This window comes from Mirounga leonina, unplaced genomic scaffold, assembly GCF_011800145.1.
Source record: "Mirounga leonina isolate KUSES-001 unplaced genomic scaffold, KU_Mleo_1.0 Mir_115, whole genome shotgun sequence".
Taxonomy (NCBI): Eukaryota; Metazoa; Chordata; class Mammalia; order Carnivora; family Phocidae; genus Mirounga; species Mirounga leonina.
In genome coordinates, this window is record NW_023270268.1 from 97,287,531 (window position 1) to 97,312,729 (window position 25,199).

General features: G+C 37.1%; 1 protein-coding gene across 1 annotated transcript in view; it reads left to right on the forward strand.

Moving 5' to 3' along the window:
- The window catches only part of CFAP44 (cilia and flagella associated protein 44), a 139,023-nt gene that overhangs the window by 37,707 nt on the left and 76,117 nt on the right, over nt 1-25,199 (forward strand). Inside the window, exons 12-21 of the mRNA XM_035000156.1 lie at nt 355-454; nt 995-1,089; nt 3,031-3,240; nt 3,864-3,974; nt 8,182-8,343; nt 13,459-13,686; nt 20,767-20,912; nt 21,513-21,783; nt 24,317-24,372; nt 24,532-24,694. Of these exons, the coding sequence (XP_034856047.1) occupies nt 355-454; nt 995-1,089; nt 3,031-3,240; nt 3,864-3,974; nt 8,182-8,343; nt 13,459-13,686; nt 20,767-20,912; nt 21,513-21,783; nt 24,317-24,372; nt 24,532-24,694 (1,542 nt within the window). The remainder of the gene's footprint in view (nt 1-354; nt 455-994; nt 1,090-3,030; nt 3,241-3,863; nt 3,975-8,181; nt 8,344-13,458; nt 13,687-20,766; nt 20,913-21,512; nt 21,784-24,316; nt 24,373-24,531; nt 24,695-25,199) is intronic.

Consider the following 25,199-nt stretch of genomic DNA (forward strand, 5'->3'; position numbering starts at 1 on the left):
TCTAGCCTTTTATGCTTTTGTTTTTTTTTTAAAGATCTATATTATTTTAAAGATGGGGGGAGCGGTAGTGGGGAGAGGTAGAGAGAGAATCTCAAGTAGATTCCCCGCGAGCACGGAGCCTGACATGGGGCTTGATCTCACCACCCTGAGATTATGATCTGAGCAGAAACTAAGAGTCAGATGCTTAACTGACTGATACACCCAGGCGCCCCAACATATTATACTTTTAAAAATTTCTATTCAGATAAAATCATACATGTGTTATAGGGTTCTATTTATATTTTTTTAAAAACTTGACCTTAATTTGATGTTAACTTATCTTTAAGATCTAACAGGATTTCTTTTTATTATCAGACTCAAGATCCAGACTGCCTCTTCTCCTTCCATTCTGGAGCTGTCGAAGCCTTGGCAGTCTCTCCCCTCACTTACCTCATGGCCACTACTGCCTTGGATTGTGAGTAGGAACTCTAAATGAAAATACATCTGGTCTTTTTTGTTTTGTTTTCCACACAAAATTTTATGTGTTTGATGAAAAGCATTTGAGAACTTTTCCAAAAGGTAAGCCTCTTGATATAAGTGAGGTGAGTTTTTGTGGAGGGGAGAGGAACTAAAGTACAGCAGCCTTGGTTATTGTGAAAGATTAAGGATACGGTCAGTTACAAAAATGCCATTCATTTTGGTATTATCCACATTCATGCTTTTCCTATTTTATTTTTTCACCTTCTTTCTTCCTTGAACCACGGTGAATCTTTTGTGGGCTATGCAAGGTGAAATTAATCCATCAGTCAATCATCAGTTGTTTGCTTTATTATCCATGTCTACAAATTACTTGGTTGAGGGTATACATGTAAATTTTTGACTAAAGAAAACCTATTAGATTATTAGTTTATGTATGAAATTTCTTGTTATAATGCTCAACATGTTAAGCGAACTAAGGTTATTTTAAAAGATGCCATATATCTAACTTGTTTCTTTTAAAACTGTCTTTCTGTAGGCTCTGTTCGAATCTATGATTTTGCTAGCAAAACTCCTTTGGCTCAGATGAAATTCAAACAAGGAGGTACTGCCCTTGCTTGGGTACCCCAACTGGTGAGTTAATGATAATGAACTTCTACTGGAATCTATTGGTAAATATGGTCTATCAGTGCTATTTCTTAGAAATATATTTTATGACTCTGGATTTTAGAGAAGAATAAAAATTTTAACTTAGTTTATTCACTCAGAATGTGATAGAAATCATATGACCTTGCTTTTGTGGTTTTGGTCCTGTTTTAATAAAAATCTATTTTTTATGCCACTTGCAAGTTAGTAATCATTTCATGTTACAAAATAATTACTCAACTATGTGTATCTATCCTCTATCTGAATGTGATTTCATTCCTTCTATTTATATTTCCAGCATGCCTGCAATGTGCTGGGTCTTGTTCTAGCTTCTGGGAATATAGTGATGAGCAGAAAGACAAAAATACTTGCCCTCATGCATCTTACACTTTAGTGGGAGGAGGCAGAATGGACAATAAAGAAAAATAAGTAACATATGTGATATGTTAGGTAATGATAAGACCTATGGAAAAAAAATTAGGCAGAGATAGGGAGTTGTCCTAGTTATCCATTGCTATGTAATGAACTACTACAAAATGTAGTGGCATAAAACAGCAATCATTTTATTTTGCTCATATGCTCTCTGGATTGGGAAATCAGACAGGTGACAACAGCAGTGGATTGTCTCTGCTTCATATCTGGGGCCTGGAATCATGTAAAGGCTTCTTTATCATCAGTCTGGCACCTGGGATGAAGGCTGGGCTAAGCTCGGATGTCAATAGGAGTGCCTACCTAATAGCCTCTTCATGTGGCTTCTGCTTCATAACAGTTTTTCATGGGTGACAACTACACTTTATTTTTCTTTGAGCCTCTAGTGCCTCTACAGTACATTTAGACACATAACAAATATTTATTGAATGAACAACCTTCAACTGGAGTTGGATGGGGTACAGTTTTTTTATTACCAAGACTCTCATAACTACCTTGCCTTAGCGATGATCACTCTGCTCTAAAGAATATCAGGGCTCTTGCCTTTCTCCTGAATGCCTCCCAAGACAGCAGATTTAGTATATTTGGACACTGCTAGATTTCTTTCTCTAGCCCAGACTTCTCCTCTGAGCTGCAGACTATGTGTCATCCTCATTTTGAGATCTCCAGGGACCCTCAAACCCAACCTAAGACTAGATTCATGATACTCTGCTGGCCTCCAACCAGTCCCCCTCCATAATGATAATAGCAACAACAAACCACACAGACACTTGGCTCCCTTTCACAGTTTCCTATCTCCATAAATGTCTCAGTCATCCTTGACACCTCCCTCTGCCCTTCTCCCCTTTATTCAGTCATGACCAAACAGGGCCATTATCACTCTCTCTAAACTATGCCTGTATCCCTCCTGCCCATGATACCACCTCAGACTAATTGACCACAATCACTCTCCTGGAGTAAGGCAGCCATGTCTTTAAAAGTCTCCACAAAGGTCTCCCTGCACCCTCTCTAGGCCATCTCAGTTCTGTTTTGCACAATGCAGCTAAGATGATTTTTCCGAAATAGCAAATCTGATCATATCACCCTCTCTTTCCACACACACATGCATGCGTGCATGCGTGCGTGCACGCGAGCACACATGTACACAAACTCCCAACTAAAAACCTTTCAATGGCTTTCCACTACACCAGTGTTTGCTTCTTCAGTGTTTGAATTGCCATTGCTTACCTGTCTCATCATCAGCAGTGATAAGGAACTATCCTAGAATAGATGGAGGTTACCAGAAAGTGGTATAAGGAATTACCAATGAGCAGTCAATGTTAAATTACTTGGCTAACTAATGAATCATTGAACAGTACATCAAAAACTAATGATGTACTATACACTGGCTAACTGAACATAATAAAAAAAATTACTTGGCTAAATAAAATACAGAGTTATGTTATGTAGTACAACTTTCTTAACTAATTTCAGATTTGTTACATTTAATTTTTTTCTAAGGTAAGCTACACCGGAGCACAGATTATTGTAGGATTTGAAGATGGGGTGGTTCGAATTCTTGAACTTTACGATCCCAAAGGGCTTACAGTTTTTGCAGGACGGAAGAAAATTTCTGATGCAGATATTAATTTGAAACAGGTTTTCAAACCCCATACTGCTCGTGTCACTGCTTTAGCTTATGAACGTGATGGAGAAATTCTAGCTACAGGGGTAAGTGGTAGATTTCCTTTTGTTTCCTATTGAGCTTTCATGGTTAAACTTATTCATTTTCCTACCCGATGATAACGTATTTGCTGATGTACATTTTAAAGAAAAACCCATAGTTTGTTTCTCTATGTTCATATTCTTTCAGTATAGTCTGTGCATGACATTTCAAAATTTTCTTACAAATTGAGTTCTAATGTTTATTTTAAATGAATAGAAATTTTCAACTGGGAGTTATGATCATGTTTTATGTATAACCAATATTTTATCACATAGGTATGTTCTTATATAGGATTGCCATAAGTGAAGAGAATAACCGTGTACATTTTTTAATGCATTAATAAGTGAGCATATGCTTTGTGGAATTTTTTGTGAGTTAACCAATGTACAGGTATGGTGATCATTTCTTTCGGAAACATATTCTGGAACACTTGGTTTGTCAGTTGTTCTCATGGGGGAAATGAAGCAAATATTTGAAATAAGAATTTTCCCAGAAAAATCTGGGATATATGATTATTGTGGATATAGATATACAGTGGGTATACTATACCTAGTAAGTGCTACTCTGTACTCTATGGAAAAGATTAAAAAAAACCCCCATATTTGTTGGGTATTTCTCTTTTTCTTAGAGTAAAGATCAGACCGTCTTCTTCTTTGAGGTAGAAAAAGATTATAAGCCAATAGGATATATTACTACTCCTGGACCTGTTCGCCAGTTAATATGGTCTTCGAACTCCCATGTAAGTAATTATATTTGTCTTCATGTTTAAATCTCAATTACAGCATAATGAAGTGATCTGGAAGATCGAGAATAGCAGGTGGAATTATTAGCACCCCTCCTGGGTCCTGCAGTGAGGGGCTGAGGATGCTTGGCTAATAGAGCATCACTGGGGAGCCCCACATCACACTGTTACCTCCTCTCTCTTCCATTCTCTAAATCGTTGGTCATGATTCCCTTCCCAAAAACATTGGGTTATATCAGGCTTTGCTTTAACCTGGTGACTTTATTGAGATACATGTGTCAGAATGTGTTGACTTGGGTCTATCAGTCCTTTTGACATTCGGAAGTTCAGTTCTATCTAAGGTCTGAATGTCCTTGCCCTCATCTTTATCTCTTTGCTTCTACCCCCATTCCACCTCGATTTTTCTCTTTGAATCTTCCACTGACTCTTTTCTAACAACAGCTGGTGATTCAGTATTGGTTACTGATCTTATTTAATGCCTCTAATTTCCCTAAGTTTAAGCATAGGATAACTCCATCATCTGAATGTTGATTTAATGTCTAAACCAGGTGCTGTCCTGGGTTCTAGGGTAATACTGATTGAACTGTATGGAAGTAACATCTATTATCTACTTTGAACTCTTCTAAAGAAAAGTGCTATAACAATATAGTATATAGAAAAACATTTAAAAAAATACTCATTGTTTTCATCTTTGCTAGGCACTGATGGATTCAATAAGCAGTACAAGACAATCTCTTCTGAAAGAGAAAAAAATGTACATATTTTAGAAGTTAAATAACTATCACAGAACAATACAAGTTTTCACAAGGGAATTGGTGACTAAAATATCAGTAGGATAGACAGTATGTACTATGAATATAGAGCAGGGAAATATCAAGAAGGGGATAAGTTAACATAAGTTGTTATTTTGTATTATTTTACCTTAATCTTGAGGAAATGGTAGGATATGTGTAGTTGGAGAGAAGGTAAGTGCAGGTGATTTAGGATAAGGAAATGAAAGCTTCAAAGGGACCTGTGTGTTAAAGCATGAACACAACAGGTGATATTATGTGCATCCTTTAATCATTTCTCTAGATTCAAAGTAAAAAACCCAAAAAAGTTAGAAATGGTGGGTGGGAAGGCGGTGGGTGTGACTATAAAGGGGCATCTTGAGGAAGATCCTTATGGTGATGGGATAGTTTTGCATCCTGATTACAGTGAATGGTTCCATGAATCTACACATGTGGTAAAATGACATAGAATTATACATATGTTCTATATTAATGTCAATTTCCTGGTTTTGATATTGTTGCATAAGAGGTAACCCGTGGGAGAAACTGGGTGAAGGGTACATGATTCCTTTCTATACTATCTTGGCAACTTCTTGTGAATCAATAGTTATTTCAAAATAAGCTAAATAGGCATAAGAGACCAAAACCCCCAACATAATTCAAAAGTTATTTCAGGCAGTGCTGCCAATTAGTGCTTATATTTCTTATAGTTAGGAATTACTAATGTCAAAGTAAATTGCCCTCATTTCACAATGTATGCATTATCAAACCATCACATAGTACACTTTAACTTACACAGTGTTATAGTTCAATAAAGATGGAGAAAAAAGGTAAATTACCATGTGTAACTGATATGCTGCATACTTCAGTTGTCCAACTAGCCATAACTGTTAACTTCTGCCAGTTCTCAATGATCAGACCTCCTGTCTTCCTGAATACATTAAACTTCTGTCCTTATAATCTGTGTTTCCACTAAGGGTGTACCACATGTGCATACAGAATCATTCTGCCTGCCACAGTCACTACCATGATCACTTTGGGCAGCAGTGTGAAGTTACAGGGAAGGCAGATGAGAGGCATTGGATCTATTGGGCAGCTATGTTCCAGACATGTGACCAGGGTATGAAAGACTGTGGACAAGAGCTATGTAGGAGGTAGAATTAACAGAATTTGGTGGTCTTTTGAATTTCTGGGGATAATTTTGAGCTGTTTAAATGAAACACATGAGCTTCTCTAAGACATGTTCTTTTGCCTGCATTATTCTGGGACCACTGTTCTCTCTGTTGCTATAACCAGAAAATCTTGAGAATATTCCAGTCTCTTCCCTACTTCTAACTACCCTGCCCTTCATTGGTTCACCAAACTTTTTTCATTATGCATTCTAAATATCCCTGCTTCCTCTTTGATATCCTAGATAAAAGCATAATACTATACATAAAAGTAGCATACAAATAAATGAAAATGAAGTGAAAGGGACCATTTGGAGGAAATGAACAAACCCTGTTCCCACACATTTTAGAGTTATGTAAATGCTTTAAGGCAAAGGCCTAGCAGAATGTCAGGCTCACTTTTCTGCATTTCCCTTTTCTCTGAGATCATGTCCCCTCAATACCTAATTGTTTTTGTAGCTTTGAACTTCAGCTTTTGTCTTCTCCTCTCCTCAAGAATGCCTAAAGCTCTAGGACACAGCCTTCTGTTTGGCTTCTAGGTCTCATGCAAACTGTTGGCAATTTGTCCTTAGGAGGAAAAGTTGCAGAAGAATCCTTCACCTTCCCACTACCCAACATAAAATCCTATTACCTCTGCATCCACCTGCCTTCTTCCCTTTTTTATAATAGAGAATGCCCTCTCCCTTCCCATGTGAGGCCAGTTCTGCCTCCTCCTTTGGATTATACTCTCTTCTACTTTTTTCAAGATTTAATACTACTTATTTTCTTTTTTCTGTCATAAATTTAACCTCATCTGTTTACTGGATCATTTCCATTGGTATTTAAAGATGTTCAAGTATCTCCTATGAACAAAAAATAAATTCCTTGACCTTCTGTTCTCCTCTAGTTACTTCCCCATCTTTCTCCTCCTGACTTTTCCAAGAGGATTGATTATTCCTCTGGGCTCTTAACTAGTTTCTAGTCTCATCATTCTACCATGTCAGCTCCTGTAAAGAAACCAGTGATGTCCCCTTAACATTTTCAGTTCTTATCTTTCTTGACTTCTTACCTCCTTTGATCCTGTTGACCCTTACTTTCTCTTTGAAATACCATCTCCCTTTGACTTTTGTGATATTATGCTCTCCTGGTTCCCTCTTCTACATCTTGCCGTTCCTTTTCGGCCTTCCTCACCCAGTTACTGAATATTGTTTCCCTAAGGCTCTGTCCCAGTCTCTCTTCTCACTCTGTTCTCTTGACCTGGGTGTTACCATCCAAGCCCATAACTTCCTTATAAGCCCAAACATGCCACAGGATATTTGCACATGGTATTTGCATGTATAGCATACTCCCTCAAACCTTCCCCTAACTATTGTGTAATTATCTTCTGCTCCCCCTTCACCTTGAAGCTTAGATACCACCTTCTCAGGAAACTTGCACAGCCTCCTTTGCTCTTGTAGCACCTCTGCAGCATTTGTCACAGTTATAATTTGCATTTATTTATATGATTTGTTAAATGACAGGCTCTCTTGGAGGTAAGCTCTATAGTGCCAGGCGCTGTATTTTTCTTTTACAGTTTTACCCCTAGCATGCCACAAAATGCCAAATACATAGTAGATACATAATAAATAATTACAGAATGAAATGACTGAGTGAAGAAACATTTTGAATAATGTGTCTATAGAATATCAAGATGGAGACTTCCCAGACATGGTTAAATATGTGATTTTTGGAGATCAAGAGAGTGGTCTGGCCTAGAGAGATGAATCAATTTGGAATCTAATTGTGCATGAGTGGTAATGAAGCCTTAGGTTGGCTATAATATTTCCCAGGGAATGTTTATGTGGAGCGAGAGAAGAGGGAAGAGGGCAAAAACCTGAGGAACATCCACATTTAATGAACTCGGGCAGATAGAGAATGATCCACCAAAGGCTGCTGAGACTGGATATGCCATCCACACACTGCAGGTTTTCCTTGGCAGTCCTAATTTTAATATTCTGCTCTTTGGGCTAATATATTTCACAGCTGCATTTTTTGGCTCAGAAACTGTTATGGCATCTATAAGGGAAACCAATCTAAATCTAATTTTAACACTTAGCTTATTAATGATATAATAGGTAATAATTGTGTATAGTGATTAATAAGATGACTTATTACTACAGTGAGGAATTAAGGATTTCAAAAATGGTTAGTACACATAATTATATTTTTCCTGATTTATGATGTTTTTGAACTATGCTTCTATACATTTGCCTAAATGTGAATGATATGTTAATCTTTCTTTTTCAGCCTGAGAGTACTTTACTGATTATCTGTGAGAACGACTATGTTCTTGAAACTCCATTTCCAACCATAAAGGAGGAAGAGGAAAATCGTGATGTAGTTTCCTATGAAATCAAAGACATGCGCATAAAGTATTTTCATTTCTCAAGTGTCAAATCTAAGATTCTGGTATGAGATATTCTTGAAGCATTATCTTCTAATATGTTTTTTCTTAGAATATAAAATATCTTTTTTTTTTCAAGTTTTTATTTAAATTCCAGTTAACATGCAGTGTAATATTAGTTTCAGGTGTACAATATAGTGATTCAACACTTTCATACATCACCTGGTGCTCATCACAAGTACTCTCCTTAATCCCCATCACCTATATAACCCATCCCCCATCTCCTCCCCTCTGGTCGCCATCAGTTTGGTCTCTATAGTTAAGAGTTTGTTTCTTGGTGCCCAGGTGGCTCAGTCAGTTAGGCATCCAACTCTTGATTTCAGCTCAGGTCATGATCTCAGGGTTGTGAGATGGAGCCCCACGCCAGGCTCCATGCTGGGTGTGGAGCTTGCTTAAGATTCTCTCTCCCATTCCCTCTGCCCTGCACGCCCTCTCTGGGGAAAAAAAAAAAAAAAAAAAGGGTCTGTTTCTTTGTTTGCCACTCTCTTCTTTCCCCCTATGATCATGTGTTTTGTTTCTTAAGCCTTATATATGAATGAAATCATATGGTATTTGTCTTTCTCTAACTGACTTCACTTAGTATAATACACTCTAGCTCCATCCACATCATTTCAAATGGTAAAGATTTCATTCTTTTTATGGCTGAGTAATATTCCATTGTATAAAAGTGCTGATGAAATACAAAGAAGAATAAGACATTTACCCTGACTCTAGTGAGCTTATAAGCTGGTAGGAAGCAGCTGACTGTATTAGAAGGCAGTAGTGAACAGATATTAAAATCACAGTGCAAAGAAAATAATTTTAGGGCTTGAAGTGAAACAAATATAAGTTTGATAGAGGGGTAAGAGGGGATCAAAGATGATTAGATAGAGGGGACTTTTAGTACTTAAAAAACGAGAAGGATTTTGAGAGGATGAGAAAGGAGAGGAAGGTAATAAGAGCTGGAATAACATCTGGAGGGAAGGCAGAATTGTAGGAATTTCTGGTGTTTTCAGAAAATGAAGAATGGAATGTTGAGACAGAGGGATGCAGTGTGTAGGAGAGATGAGGCAGAAATCTGTGACCAACACTTGGGCTCCTTAAATGCCAGCCAAGATGTTTCAATTTAATTCTAGACCATTGAGATCCACTGTGAGTTCTTTTTCCCTATTCTGTTTTTTTTCCACCTGTTTTTTGAAGAAATTTTTATTATTTCAGTATAGCTGACACACAATGTTACATCAGTTTCCGGTGCACAACACAGTGATTCAACAAGTCTATACGTTATGTTATGCTCACCACAAGTGCAGCTACCACCTGTCACCTTACAACACTATTACATTACCATTGACTATATTCCCCATGCTGTACCTTTTATATTTTGTGTATATGTTATCATATTTTGCATCTTTTAATTAATAATTTTCTTCTAATTATGGCCTTTTTTTCTACTTAAATCCCTTTCACATTTTTGTAAGGTCAATTTAGTGATGATAAATTTTAATTTTTCTTTGTCTGGGAAACTCTTTCTCCTTTTATTCTGAATGATAACTTTGGCAGGTAGAGTATTCTTGGTTGTAGGTTTTTTCCTTTCAACACTTTGAATATATAATGCCACTCCCTTCTGGCCTGCAAAGTTTCTGCTGAAAAACTGGCTGATAGCTTTATGGGGTTTCCCTTGTACGTACCTTTTTGCTTCTTTCTTGCTAGTTTTACAATTCTCTCTTTATCTTTAACCTTTGACATTTTAATAATTATGTGTCATGGATTCATCTTGTTTTGAACTCTCTGTGCTTCCTAAACCTGGAGATCTGTTTCTTTTCCCAGATTAGTGAAGTTTTTAAGCTATTATGTCTTCAAATGAGTTTTCTGCCCCTTTCTCTCTCTTCTCCTTCTGGAACTCCTATAATGTGAATGTTTGTTTGCTTGATGTTGTCTAAGAGATCTCTTAACTTATCCTGATTTTTTTTTTTTCTGTTCAGTTTGGGTGCCTTCCATTACCCTATATTCCAGATCACTGATCCATTCTTCTGCATCCACTAATCTGTTGATTTCCTCTAGTGTTTTTTTCCCCGTCACTTCAGTTATTGTATTCTTCATCTCTTATTCTTTTTTTTTTATATTTTCTATCTCTTTGTTTAATGCCTACTGAGTTCTTTTACTCTTTTCTCCAGCAAAGTGAGCATCTTTATGATCATTGCTTTAAACTCTTTATTAAGCATATTGTTTATCTCCTTTTCATTTAGTTGTTTTTTGGAGGTTTTGTCTCATTCTTTGTTTTGGAATGTATTCCTGTCTCCCCATTTTTCCTGACTTTCATGTTTGTTTCTATGAATAGGTGGAACAGCTACTTCTCCTAAATTTGAAGAAATGGTCTTGTGTATGGTCCCCCCTGTGTATACTTGGCAACTTCTTCTGTCTGGCTGGAGCTGCAGCTGGTGTAGGTTGGGGGTTGCAGGGCATTCCATGCTGTGGCTGACCTGGTGAGATGGCTGGAGCTGAAGTGGGTACAAGTGGGGGAGTCCCAGGGCTCTTTGTGCAGTGAACATCCTGGTAGGACAGCTAAAATTGAACTGGGTGCAGATTTGGAGGCCCCTGGGGCTCTATATGCAGAGGGTGCCCTGGCAGAACAGCTGAAGCTGAAGTCAGTGCAAGTTGGAGTGTCCTGGGGTGTTCATTGCAGAGGGTGGCCTGATGGGGCAACAAGCCCAGGCCAGAACAGGCCAGGGTGTCCAAGCACATACTAGGCACATACTAAGTGGGTATAAGCTGGGAGGTTCCTGGGCTTTCCATGTAGAAGACATCCTAGAGGACAGCTTAAGTGGAAATGGGTATAAGCCAGGGTGTTTTAAGAGCATTCCCCACTGAGGGTGCCCTGGTAGGACAACTGAAGGTGGAGTGGGTACAAGCTGGGGGTCCCTGGGTATACTGCACAGGGGCTGCCCTTGTGGGATAATGGGACAGGGTTGGGGGGGGGGCTGTGCTCTGTACAGGGGGCATCCTGGTGGGACAGCTGGGGCCAAAACAGGCAACAGCCAGGAGGTCCCAGAACACTCTGGGGGTGCCCTAGCAAGCTGTCTGAGGCAAAAGTGGTATGGACCTGGAGTGTTCAGGGATGCTTCACACCTGTGTCACCTTGATGCAATATCTGGAGCTGTGGTGAGTACAATCCAGGGGTGTCTTGGTGTATCCCTCCCTGGATCCTCCTTGGTGAGATTGCTGGGGCTAGTGGGGGCTAGGTGCCTTGGGCTCACTGATGTGGTAGGCTGGTTAAGGTGCCCAGACCCTGCTCCCCCCACTCACATTGCCACGGTGGAGAGGGAGCATGAACTATAGTTCTCACCAGCCCTTCTGACCTGCAGAGATTTCCTGCACCTCCTTGCAGTTTGGCAGGTTCCTAAGGTTTGTTCTTTTATATACTACTATATACTATATTTTTTTATTTAAATACAGTTAAAAATTAACATATAATGTATTATTTGTTTCAGGGGTACAGCTCTGTGATTCATCAGTCTTATACCCAGTGCTCATTATAACGATACCATCCCCAATGTCCATCACCCAGTTACCCCATCCCCCCACACTCCTCCCCTCTAGTAACCCTCAGTTTGTTTCCTATGATTAAGAGGCTCTTATGGTTTGTCTCCCTCTCTGGTTTCATCTTGTTTCATTGTTTCCTCTCTTCCCCTATGATCCTCTGTTTTGTTTCTTAAATTCCACATATGAATGAGATCATATGATAATTGTCTTTCTCTGATTGACTTATTTTGCTTAGCATAATACCCTCTAGTTCCATCCACATTGTTGCAAATGGCAAGATTTCATTTTTTGATGGCGGCGTAACATTCCATTGTATGTGTGTGTGTGTATACACATACCATGTCTGTGTGTGTGTGTGTGTGTATACACCATGTCTTTTTTATCCATTCGTCTGTCGATGAACATCTGGGCTGTTTCCATAGTTTGGCTATTGTGGACATTGCTGCTATAAATATTGGGGTGCAGATGCTCCTTCAGATCACTGCATTTGTATCTTTGGGGTAAATACCCAGTAGTGCAATTGCTAGGTCTATTTTCAACTTTTTGAGGAAACTTCATACTGTTTTTCCAGAATGGCTGTACTAGCTTGCATTCCCACCGACAGTGTAAGAGGGTTCCCCTTTTCTCCGCATCCTCACCAACATCTGTCATTTCTTGACTTGTTAATTTTAGCCATCCTGACTGTTGTGAGTGGTATCTCATTATGGTTTTGATTTGTATTTCCCTGATGCCAAGTGAAGTTGAGCATTTTTTCATGTGTCTGTTGGCCATTTGGGTGTCTCCTTTAGAGAAATATCTGTTCATGCCTTCTGCCCATTTCTTGATTGGGTTATTTGTTCTTTGGGTGTTGAGTTTGATAAGTTCTTTATAGATTTTGGACGTATTCTGGTTTCTCTTCAGATCGTATAAATCTTTTACCTTTTACTAGTTGCTCTTTTAAAACTTGGCTTTTTTTCCTGTGTCCTAGGGCAGACAAATCTGTTCCTGCTCTCTTGGTACTCTCCATTTCCACTGCAGTTCAGAGCATTTGGGAATGGAGATTCCCTTCATTACTGTGTCTCCATCTCTCTTTTGTTGTGCAGAAGCTGTTCAGTCACCCCTCCCACTGTGAGATTTTGAGGAGGGGATTGATGTGATGAGATCATATAATTTAGGAGGATAATTCTGGGGGATAAAAAAGAAAGAGGTAAAAGATGGGAGGTAGGGATGCCAGTGTTAGGTGGCTTTTGAAATCACCATCTGAAAGACGCAGAGGGTCTAATAGTTATTACTAAAAATAGGGACAACTTTCCTCAGGGGTTATTTTGATCTACCTAATTCATGGTGATAGACTGGAAGAAACTGTGTTTAGCTTCTCTATTAGGAAAAAAATGAGAAAATGATTTCTATAAAACTAGGATTGAAGGGGGTAATGCAGAAATGATTTGAAAATGTTAATGATAATATATATCCCCCAATTGATAATTATTTTTAAATGATATTATTTTACATCAGAGCTGTGTTTTTCTAGGACCCTATCTTCCTTCCATTTTGTCATCCCCTTCCTGTAAATGAATGAATGATTTACAGTTGTTTTTATATCTTAATGTCTCTTGCAAAAGCGATTCATAGAAATAGAAAAAAGAAAGACACTAAAGGAGTTGAAGGAGAAGGAAAAAAGGAGGAAGCAGCTGGCAGCAGAGATGGGAGAAGATGGAGAAAAGGAATTCCAGGCAGAGGAGGAGGAAGAGGAAGAAGAGGGGCCATTACCTGAAATCTTTATTCCATCAACTCCCTGTCGCATCCTCTGTGGATTTTACTCTGAGCCAGGGAAGTTCTGGGTTTCTTTGGTGAGTAATAATGTAATACATAATTTTTTATCTTGGCCCTAATCAAATATAGTTTATGATCATGATTTTCCAGCACATTCTCACTTTCTAACTCTTATGGTAAGACCATTTATTAACTACTATTGAAGGGGTGAATTTTGGTGAATGAATGTGAATTATAGTTTTTATATCATCTTAATATCTCTTTTATGTCTTTTTATTATATCTGCTATCACCTATAACAATCATACATGTTCCAGGAGGTCAAAGGGGAGAAGAATTAAAGATATAAGGGCAAGGGGCTAAAGGTTCTTCCAGTTGATTTGTGTTTTTTGTTTTTTTTTTTAATTTTGAAACTAATCAACATTTTGAAAATAATGGCCACACTATCCTGTAAGCTTTTGCTTGCACTTTGTTATTTGCAGCTATGCTGTTTGGCCGTGTAGAAGTCTGGGAAGATGGCTATTTTTAGATGGTCACCTTGCCACCCTGAACAAAATTGGGATTTGGCTAATAAGGAAGAAGAGAAAAAATGGGTATCAGGGAAACAGACACCAAGGACTGTCACAATGTTGTGACAACTGTATCCTCTAATTATATATTCTACTCCTATCATAAGACATTGATCAGTTGCAAGGCAGGATTTCCTTCATTATAAATTTGTCACAAATTTCAGCTCCATTAACCAAAAAAGTAATAATTGACATGAAAGTATACAGGCATACCCTATTTTATTGCACTTCACAGATACTGTGATTGTCACAAATTGGTTTGTGGCAATCCTGTGTTGAGCAAGCTTATTGGCATCATTTTTCCAACAACATTGGCTCACTTCATGTTTTTGTGTCACATTTTGGTAATTCTTGCAGTATTTTAAACTCTCTCATTATTATTTGTTGTTATGATCTGTGATCATTGATCTTTGTTACTATTGTAATTGTTTTGGGGAGCCATGAACTGCACCCATATAAGACCACAAACTTAATGATAAATATGGTGTGTGTTTTGACTGTTCTACTAACCAGCCATTCCCTTGCCTCTCTCCCTCTCTTTGGGCCTTCCTATTCCCTGAGTTACAACAATATTTAAATTAGGCCAATTAATAACCCTATGATGGCTTCTAACAGTTCAAGTGAAAGCAAGAGTCACATGCTTCTCACTTTAAATCAAAAGCTAGAAATGATTAAGTTCAGTGAGGAAGGCATGTCAAAAGCCAAGATAGGCCAGAAACTAGGCCTCTTGTGCCAAACAGTTGGCCAACTTGTGAATGCAAAGAAAAAGTTCTTGAAGGAAATTAAAAGTGCTAGTCCAGTGAACACATGATTACTAAGAAAGAAAAACAGGCTTATTGCTGATATGGAGCAATTCTCAGTGATCTGGATAGAAGATTAAACCAGCCACAACATTCCCTTAAGCCAAAGCTTAATCCAGAGCAAGCCCCTAATTCTCTTCAATTCTATGAAGGCTGAGAGAGGTGAGGAAGCTGCAGAAGAAAAGTTGGAAGTTAGCAGAGATTGGTTCATGAGGTTTAAGAAAAGACAGAAAGAAGCCGTCTCCATAACACAGAAGCAGCAGGTGCTGATGTAGAAACTGCAGCAAGTTATCCAGAAGATCTAGCTCAGATAATTCATGAAAGTGGCTACACTGAACAAGAGATTTTTTAAAAAAGATTTTATTTACTTGAGAGAGAGAGTGAGAGAATGAGCAGGGAGAGCGGCAGAGGCAGAGGGAGAAGCAGACTCCCCACTGAGCAGGGAGCCAGATGTGGGGCTCGATCCTGGGACACTGGGATCATGACCTGAGCCGAAGCCAGACCCTTATCTGACTGAGCCACCCAGGTGCCCCTGAGCAAGAGATTTTCACTGTAGATGAAACAGTCTTATTGCGGAAGAAAATGCCCTCTAGGACTTTCAGAGAGGAAAAGTAAATGCTTGGCTTCAAAGAATATGGGGCTAATGGAGCTGGTGACTTAAGTTGAAGCCAATGCTCATTTACCATTCTGAAAATCCTGACCCTTAGGAATTATATTAAATCTATGCTGCCGGTGCCCTATAAATGGAACAACAAAGTTGGATGACAGCGCATCAGTTTACAACATGGTTTACTGAATATTTCAAGCCCACCGTTGAGACCTACTCCTTAGAAAAAAGATTCTTTCAAAATATTACTGCTCATTGACAATGCATCTGGTCACCCAAGAGCTCTGATGGAGACGTACAATGAGATTAATGTTGTTTTCATGCCTGCTAGCACAACATCCATTTTGCAGCCTGTGGATCAAGGAGTCATTTAAACTTTCAAGTCTTATTATCTAAGAAATACACTTTGTAAGGCTATGGCTGCCATAGATTGTGATTCCTCTAGTGGATCTGGGCAAAGTCAATTGAAAAACTTCTGGAAAGGATTCACCATTCTAGATTCATGGGAAAAGGTCACAATATCAACATTAACAGGATTTCTTAGAAGAAGTTGATTCCAACACTCATGGATGACTTTGAGGGGTTCAAGACTCGAGTGGAGGAAGTAACTGCAGATGTGTTAGAAATAACAGAACTAGAATTACAAATGGACCCTGAAGGTGGGACTGAATTGCTGCAATCTCATGATATAACTTTAACAGATGAGGAGTTGCTTCTTATTGATGAGTAAAAAAAGTGTCTTCTTGAGATGGGATTTACTACTGACAGAAATGCTGTGAAGATTATTGAAATGGCAACAAAGGGTTTAGAATATTACAAACTTAGTTGATAAGCAGCAGCAGGGTTTGAGAGGATTGACTCCAATTTTGAAAAGTTCTGTGAGTAAAATGTTAACAGCATTGCATGCAACAGAGAAATTCATGAAAGGAAAAGTCAACTGCTGCAGCAAACTTCATTATTGTCTTATTTCAAGAAATTGCTGTGGCCACCCTAGCCTTCAGCAACCACCACCCTGATCAGTCAGCAGCCATTAACATTGAGGTGAGACCCTCCACCAGCAAAAAGATTAAGACTTGCCAAAAACTCAAATTATGGTTAGAAATTTTGGGCAATAAAGTATTTTTAAATTAAGGTATGTATGTTGTTTTCTTAGACATAATGCTATTACATACTTAATAGACTATGGTATAGTGTAAACATAACTTTTATATGCACTGGGAAACCAAAAAATTCATTTGATTCACTTTATTGCAATAGTAGCTTTATTGAGGTGGTCTGGAATTGAACCTACATTATCTCTGAGGTATGCCTGTAAGTGAAAGATTATCATTAATTCATAACCAATCCCAGATGTTTGGCTAGGCCAGAACACTGACTAGCCAAGGATTGTTACTACAAGGAGTGATGAGCGTTAACTTCTCCCTTGTTCAATTTTTCCTAGAAATACATCTTTGTTAACAACTTCCAAGGAGGCTAGCAGCAAGGATAGAAAGTAGTGATGCTTTGTCTGTCTTTGTTTTATGAATTGTTGATGGCTACTATTGTGTGGGGTTCAAGGGTGAAGGGATAAATAAGACATGGTTCCTGCCCTCAGGAAATTTCTTATCATGAGGGAGAGAGGCACAGAAACAACTATAATAAAATGTAACAGAGTTCTGGTGTCCTTGAAACACGTGCAAAAATTATTATATAACAAACACATTCAGTGCTTATTCTTAGGGTTGCCTGATAAATATTATGTGAGACATACTTGCCCTAGGTGTATTTGTTATCTGAAATTCATATTTAACTGGGCATCTTGTACTTTTATTTGCTAAATATGGAAACCTATTTATTCTGTACTGGGCACCCTTCTAAATGATTTACTAACCACCCTATAAAATAAGTCCTCTTATAATTTGCATGTTACATAAGAAGAAACCAAGGCATGGGGAGGTTATGTAACTTATCCAGGGTCATATAACTAATGATAGGTGGAACCAGGATCTGGACTCAGGCAGTTTGGGCCTAGGGTCCATGCTTTTAACCATCAAGCTCCACTAGCACACAAGATTGAGGTACAGTTGACCGAGGTAGTGACCCTGACTCTGCTTGATGCAACTATTTGTCAGCTCTGTGCCTGCAACCAAGTAGACCGTGTGGAAGACCAGTTGCCCTGTGAAGGCCTGACCGCAGTTCTCAAGTCCGTGCTCACACTGCAGGCCCATTCTACCACCCAGTCCTGTTCACTCTGCCACTTGCTGAATTACTGATGTAATTCTTCCTCCCCTCAAATGTGCTACACTCTCCCTCACCTTCTAACGATAACCTCCTCACATTTCACTGAGAAAATGAAATTTTCCTTGTCTTGTCTTAAACAGAACTAACACCCTATGGGGATCCATACAAGTTTTGTCTGCTTTGCCTATTGTTCCAGTTGATGAGTGGTCTCCTGCAACTGGCCAAGGACACTTTTCCCAAAGGCGTCTTGATCCCACCCCTTTCACTTCCTCCAATATTTTATTCCTGCAGTAAACCACCTAGTCTCCTGTATCATTCACTTCCCTCTGGTCACTAAATTCTTATGAGCACATAAACATGCTGTAGTACTTAAAATTTTTCCTTAACCTCTCTTTCCTTCCCCTCACTCCTCCTTTTAGAAGTGATCCTAAAGGTCATAATATGCATCTTTTCCTTCATATAATTTGATATAAATTTATTCTTTTAATTTCAGAGAAAAAAGATCTTAGAGTACTTTAATGCTATGTATCCTCTCCCTCTCCATTGTCCTATATTTTCTTTATATATATATATTTGTACCCCAAAAGGTATTTTACTATTATATTGTTGATATCATTTTGGTTTATCCTTTTTCTTGCTGTGAATTCCTTTCTATATCTTTGTAGTTGCATCTTCTGCCTTAAATATATAATATATAATGTAGATCTGCTAGTGACAAATTCTCTGTTTTGGGGGCTTTTGGGGGGTCTTAAAGTGTCCTCATTTTGCCTTTTTAAAAAATTATATTTTTGCTGGAAATTTTCTTTTCAAACTTTGATATCTTTTAATCCTCTTTTGTCTTCCATTCTACCAGCTGCATCTTTTTATTGTTTCTTTGAAACCTAGTATGTCTTTTTCTCTAGTTGCTTTTAAAATTTTATGTTAAAGGGTGTAGTTTCTTCATATTTATCTTGCTTGTGTTCATAGCATTTCTTGAATCCCAACATAGTTTTATTCAGTTTTGGAAAATTCACAGCCGTTATCTACCACAATATTTCTCTGGCCCATCTTTTTACTTGTACTTTTTACCTTACTTTTACTTTTTACTTCTTCTGGGATTTCAGTTTTATGTACTTTAATCCTTATCACTATGTCCCATATGTACTTTACACACACACCAGCCTTTCTTGGGGGTATTTTCCATCCTTCTTTTCTTTCTCCTGCTTTGGTCTGACTACTTTATCTGATCTCTGTTCCAGCTTCATAACTCTAGCTGTGTCTAGTTGCTTTCAAACTCATCTATTGAATTTGTAATTTGTCATTTTGTCAGTTTTAGAATTTTATTTTTTTCATTTTATTTTTTTATAGATTCCAGATGACTACTTAAATTTTCCATTTGGCTTCAAATTCCTTATATATATTCATCTTGGTTATTTGAAATCCATTTTGTAAATATTTTAATCAATATCTCATGATTTTTTCTTTGATCTGCTTGCCTTTTTTAAAATTTATTTAAATTCAATTTGGTTGACATGTAGTGTATTATTAGTTACAGGGATAGAATTTAGTGATTTATCAGTTGCATATAATGCCCAGTGCTCATTACATCAATTGCCCTCCTTAATGCCCATCACCCAATTATACCATCCCCCCACTAACCTCCCTTCCAGCAACCCTGTTTGTTTCCTATAGTCAAGAGTCTCTTATAATTTTGCCTCCCTCTCTGTTTTCATCTTATTTTACTTTTCCTTCCCTTCCCCTATGTTCATCTGTTTTGTTTCTTAAATTCCACATACGAGTGAAATCATATGGTATTTGTCTTTGACTGACTCATTTCACTTAGCATAATACCCTCTAGTTCCAGCCACATCATTGCAAATGGCAAGATTTCATTTTTTTAATGGCTGAATAGTATTCCATGTATATATACACCACATCTTATTTATCCATTCATCTGTTGGTGGACATCTGGGCTTTTTCCATATTTTAGCTATTTTGGACATTGTTGCATGTGCAACATTGGGGTGCATGTGCCCCTTCAAATCACTATGTTTGTATCCTTTGGATAAATACCTAGTAGTGCAATTGCTGGGTTGTAGGGTAGCTCTATTTTTAGCTTTTTGAGGAACCTCTGTACTGGCTTCAGGGTGTCTGTACCAGTTGCATTCCCACCATAATCTTGTCTTTTGATTTTCAATCAAGTCTTAACTAGTATGCCTGTTTTTTTTTGTTTGTTTGTTTTGTTTTTGTTTTTTTTTTTAAGTTGAGTAATTGACCTTGTATGTGAAAAACTGTAGACTTATCTTGAGAATCTGTATGTTGCCATTGTCTCCTGGAAATTTATTTTTGGTTTTGAAAAGCAGCTAGAAATCCTAGATCACTTTCATCTAGTCAGTGATTGAGACTCATACATGTAGTGTGTAGTGTTCTAGGGTTGCAATGGAAAACCCACTGGAAGGTGTGTTTACAGTGACTCCTTCTCCTTGGAGGACCCTGCAATTTGTCTCCCTCTTCCTAAGCCCATGAGGCAACAGATTGCTCTGCTGAGCTTCTCAGCCTCTCAGCTGCCACTTCCAGAACTGCCAGTTGCCTCAGGGAGAAGAGCAGTGCCCTAGACTCAAAACTGCTCTGAACACCATGACCTACAAAACTCTATTACTGAATACTAAATGCAGAATAAATACCTGAAATAAAATGGAATTCAGTAAGTAGTCAGAAGTGATATCTCTCTTGTACTGACTTTTTTAAGGGGCAAGCAAATTATTGTAAGGTGTTTTATTATTGTATAATCATATAGTTGCATATAAATAGATAATGGAGATACTTTATAAAACCTTACCTATAATCATAGAAATCATATCAAAATAGATGTTTTAAGACATCTATTTTAGGTTTTAAAATTTGAGATAATCTAAAAATCTTCATGTGATCATATGTATCTGATGCTCAAATACTACCTTCTATGCTGTTTTCTCTTTTCCAGGGTGGCTATGATGCTGGTTTTCTGTATCACTGTGAGTTCCCCCCATATGACAAAAGTAGTGCTATCACAAAAAAGAAGGATGAACCTTTTGATTTTCGTCTTCTTGAAGATATGGAGGATAATCCCATCCAGACTATCACTTTCAGGTGAACTGAATTTCAGAAAGCCCTAAAAAAAAAAAACCAACCCGTATCCCATTTATGTCTATGTTATTGTCCATCATGAATATTGTTCATTTTAAAAGATTTGCCCAAATGGAGGGGTACTCAAACATTTTCTAGTTAAATAAATTGAATGAATGAATAGAATCAAAGCTAATTCTGAAACTGTATTTCAAGTCCCTTTATCAAATATTCTGTCAGAATTTCTGTTTTTCACAAAATTGGTTTGTAGGAATTTACTCAGGAGGATGCTACTGCATGGTCAGATAATGAAGGTTCAGTGTTGCAATGATTCTGGAGAAATCACAAATTGAATCAATAGTTATTTAATAATTGAGAAGCATATATGCCATTCTTTTGAAGATCAAATATAATAGCTCCAAATTTCAAATTGGCTTTTCTTCTCCTTCTGCCCTTTTGTATGAGTTTGCTAGGGCTGCCAGAGTTATTTAGCTTTAAAATATGAATGGGGGGGGCACAATGTTGTAGTCCATAACATCTTCATTATTAAAATTTAGCCATTTGTCAGTTAATTTAAAATTAAACATTTTCAGATTAATATGAAGAACAATTTATATTTCATAGCATTCACCAAGATATGATGTTTTGTGGATTGCAAAATGGAGCAATTCGAGTCTATATCCTAAGTCAGGATAATCCCTCATTGATGAATATAGAGGACTACTGGCACTTCAATATCCATGACAATGATTATGGATGTATTAAAGGCATCTCTACTAGTTTTGATGACCGTTTCTTGGTGACTACTGGAGCAGATAGTAATATCTTTGTTTTCAACATTTTTTCTGAATTTGAGCTGAAGAAAGACATCAGAGCCAAAGTGCCATCTCCCAGGGTATGTAACTAAATAATAACCATTTTAAATAAATATTTTAAAGTAGTGATGTCAAAATTACTCATTCTTTAAAAACTGAAAACTCTTTAGACACACCTTATAGTCTATTCTTGCTATTAGTATTATAATTTTGATTTTTCTGGTGCCTCTATTATTAAATATTAAAGTCATTGAATTCCCCTATAACACTAAAGGTATAGAATTCACCAAATTAAAAAGACTGAGTCATTTTTTTCTAGATCAATCACTTTCTTGATTAAAATTTCTTTGTTTTCAAAATGTACAACTTTTTCAGATATATATTTTGCTTTTCATTTATTCACTTATTGAAGGGGCATAGGGGAAGTACACCAAAATTTGTGTGTTTGATAGGGGTTGTAAAAGTATGTCTTTAGTATTAGAATATGACAACATGAAGCATGACCAAAGATTTAGTTAAATTATTCTATTCTTAGGCATAATATATCATTGGATTTGTAATGAAGATTGAGGGTTCAGATCCCCAAAATATATCCATTTGCCCTACCACATGACCTGAATTTTCTATTATTAAAGTAGTTCCTTTGGAAAAAAAATCACTAATAACCATTAGAATTGCTCCTCAAGAAGAAGGAATTGTATTAAAAAGACCATAGTTAAAATTCCTGTGAACACATTGGCATCCCATTTAATAGGTAGCCAACTTTAAAAGAAGATACAAAAAAAGTAGGGCAGATTTGAGCAGGTAAATTTTCATTTCTATTAATAGAAGGAAAATTAGGAGAGTGGAGTGTTGTCTAAAGAGCTCCAGCTCAGGAAGAATTACAGAAGAAAGTATATGAACAAAAAAATCTTTTTCTTCTACCTAGTGCCAGCTCTCTCTATGGAAATCTGTATTGGACAGAAGAAATCCATTTCACATTTGTATAATAGCATACTTTTATTTATGAAATCAATCAGTGTTTCTTATGTCACTGATGTGGACTCTCCTTTTAGGAATGCAAAATCAGAAAGAACTGAATAAATAGAGTACTAAGCTCTGCATAGGTCTAAGGTTCTTTAGAATCCGCTGGGGAGCCCTTAAAAGTACAGATGCCTGAGCCCTAGCCAGGAGCAATTAAATCAGAATATCTGAAAGTGAGGCCCAGGTATCAGTATTTTATAAAATATCTTGCTCCCTTCCCCGGTCTCAGCCCCCATGATTCTAAGGTGCAGCCAGGATTGAGAACAATTGGCCTGTATTTTGACACAGTTGGTAGCAACTCTGTTTAACTCAAATTTATTGTAAACAGCTGAGGCCAAGAGATAGATGGCTGAGTATCCTGGGGATCACACTACTAATGGGAAACCAAGGGGCTTGGCTCTGGACAATAAAAGAATAAAAAAATAAAATTCAATCAAGTTATGTCCTAAGTGATTAACAGTAATTACAATGTATTAGGCATCAATGTCTCTCATACTGGTCATGTCTTATGACTTCACTTTTACTAAAGTTCTAAACCTTGGTGTACCTGGCTGGTTCAGTCAGTAGAGCATGTGACTTTTGATCCCTGGGTTGTGAGTTTGAGCCCCATGTTGGGTGTAGAGATTACTTAAAAATAAAATCTTAAAAAAAAAAGTTCTAAACCTTATCTTACACAAAAATATGTAGATTCACATTTCATATGTATAAAGACTAGTACTGTAATAATACAACTTGGTTGAAAGAGAGTCCTTCTTTCTTCACAATGAATGACAACAAACCAGAGAACTATCTGTTATGCAAAAGAATAGAGAATAAACAAGTTCTACTTAGGAACTGATTAGCTAACAACCTCACTTTGTTTGGTTCACTGGATTATAATTCTCCTTCCTTAAATTTTATAGCATAGCACCCGAATAAACAAAGTACTTTTAAGTGATTTACTTCATAGTTCCCTTAATTTCCTTTCTAAAAGGAGATTCTTATTTCTGATTTCATCTTTCTTTATCAAGGAGGGGAACTATATTATTCTGTGCATTTCTCACTGTATGTCTTTTTTTTTTTTTAATAAGGTCAAGTGAAATGCTTAAAGTTTAAAAAATATTCTATGTCAACTATACTCAAAAAAATTTTAATTTAAAAAATATATATTTTAAAATCTTCCTGATACATGTAAGTTATTTGGGGAGAATTATGCATATATGAAAAGGGGTAAGCTAAAAAACAATGTTAAAACAAATGACCTAGAAAATTTGAGTGTATTCTTTGTGTGTGTGTGTGTATTCTTTTTAAATAACACATAATATTAGCAATTCACATTTTGGAGACGTATTATAGTGCTATTAACATTTTGCATACACATTAGTTTTCAAGAGTTTTTCTACCTACCTCTTTAAATAAAGCAGAAACAAATAAGTTTAATCAATTGCAATTTTCCCCCTAGTTTTCCCTAATTTATTTCTTATGAAAATACTTTACAGGCCTGTAATTATTAGAAATTGGCAGAGGGGGAAAAACTCAGTTTACCCCATATTAGGTATTTTAAGAGAAATATACAATTTAAAAGGTTAACCATTTCTCCCCTTTCTACAGTTTGGAATTGAAACAGAGCCAATTCCAGAAGATATTGAAGATCCCAAAGCCTACAGGTATGGGAATTTTTGGTAAATACTCACTAGCCCTGAGCTGTTGCAAAATGGCATTTTATAGAAGTTAACCAAGCCAAAAGAATTTCCAAGTTATTGAGTTCTTGTTTCCTCTTTATGCTGTTTCTGTATCTCATTATCCTTTTCAATTTCTGTTTTCAGTATTGAGAATGCTAGAAGAAAAAGAGAACATGACAAGTTAATGAAAGAAGTGGAAGAAATAAAGGCTGGGAAGAGAGAAAAACTCAAAGCTTTGAGGAATGAATTTTGGAAACTTCTAGAAATGAATCAAGGATTACCAAAGCATATGCAGTTTAAGCGAACAGTAAGCCTAAAATAAATTTGACTTTAATTTTTAACATACACTATTTTTTGGATCAAGGCTATTTTGCTGATAAAGTAGGAACACTTAAAATCATCTTTCAGCTTCCCCTTATCTGGCCAGTGTGTTTGCAGCAGCTAAAATACTGTAGAATTTGACACCCAACTTGGTTTAGATACAGAAGAGCCTTCTTACATAACACAAAGTTTACTTCTGGATTTAGCTACCTCACTTTTTTGGGGGGGAGCTAACAAGGTAAGATATAAATACAGGTTTGAATCTGGTTATCAACCCTTACTATACCTAGCCAAGATATCCAACCATTGTATAGGTGCACATATATTTTGATTCTCTGTGATTATATTTCTATAATTCACCAGATCTATTGAAAAGATAGTAACTGATAGGTCCACAAAGTTTTTAAAAGATGACTTAGTCTAGTTGTAGTTATGGGGACAATCAACAAATTGTTCAAGCTAATTTTGAATTTTTTTTTCTTTTCTGACTT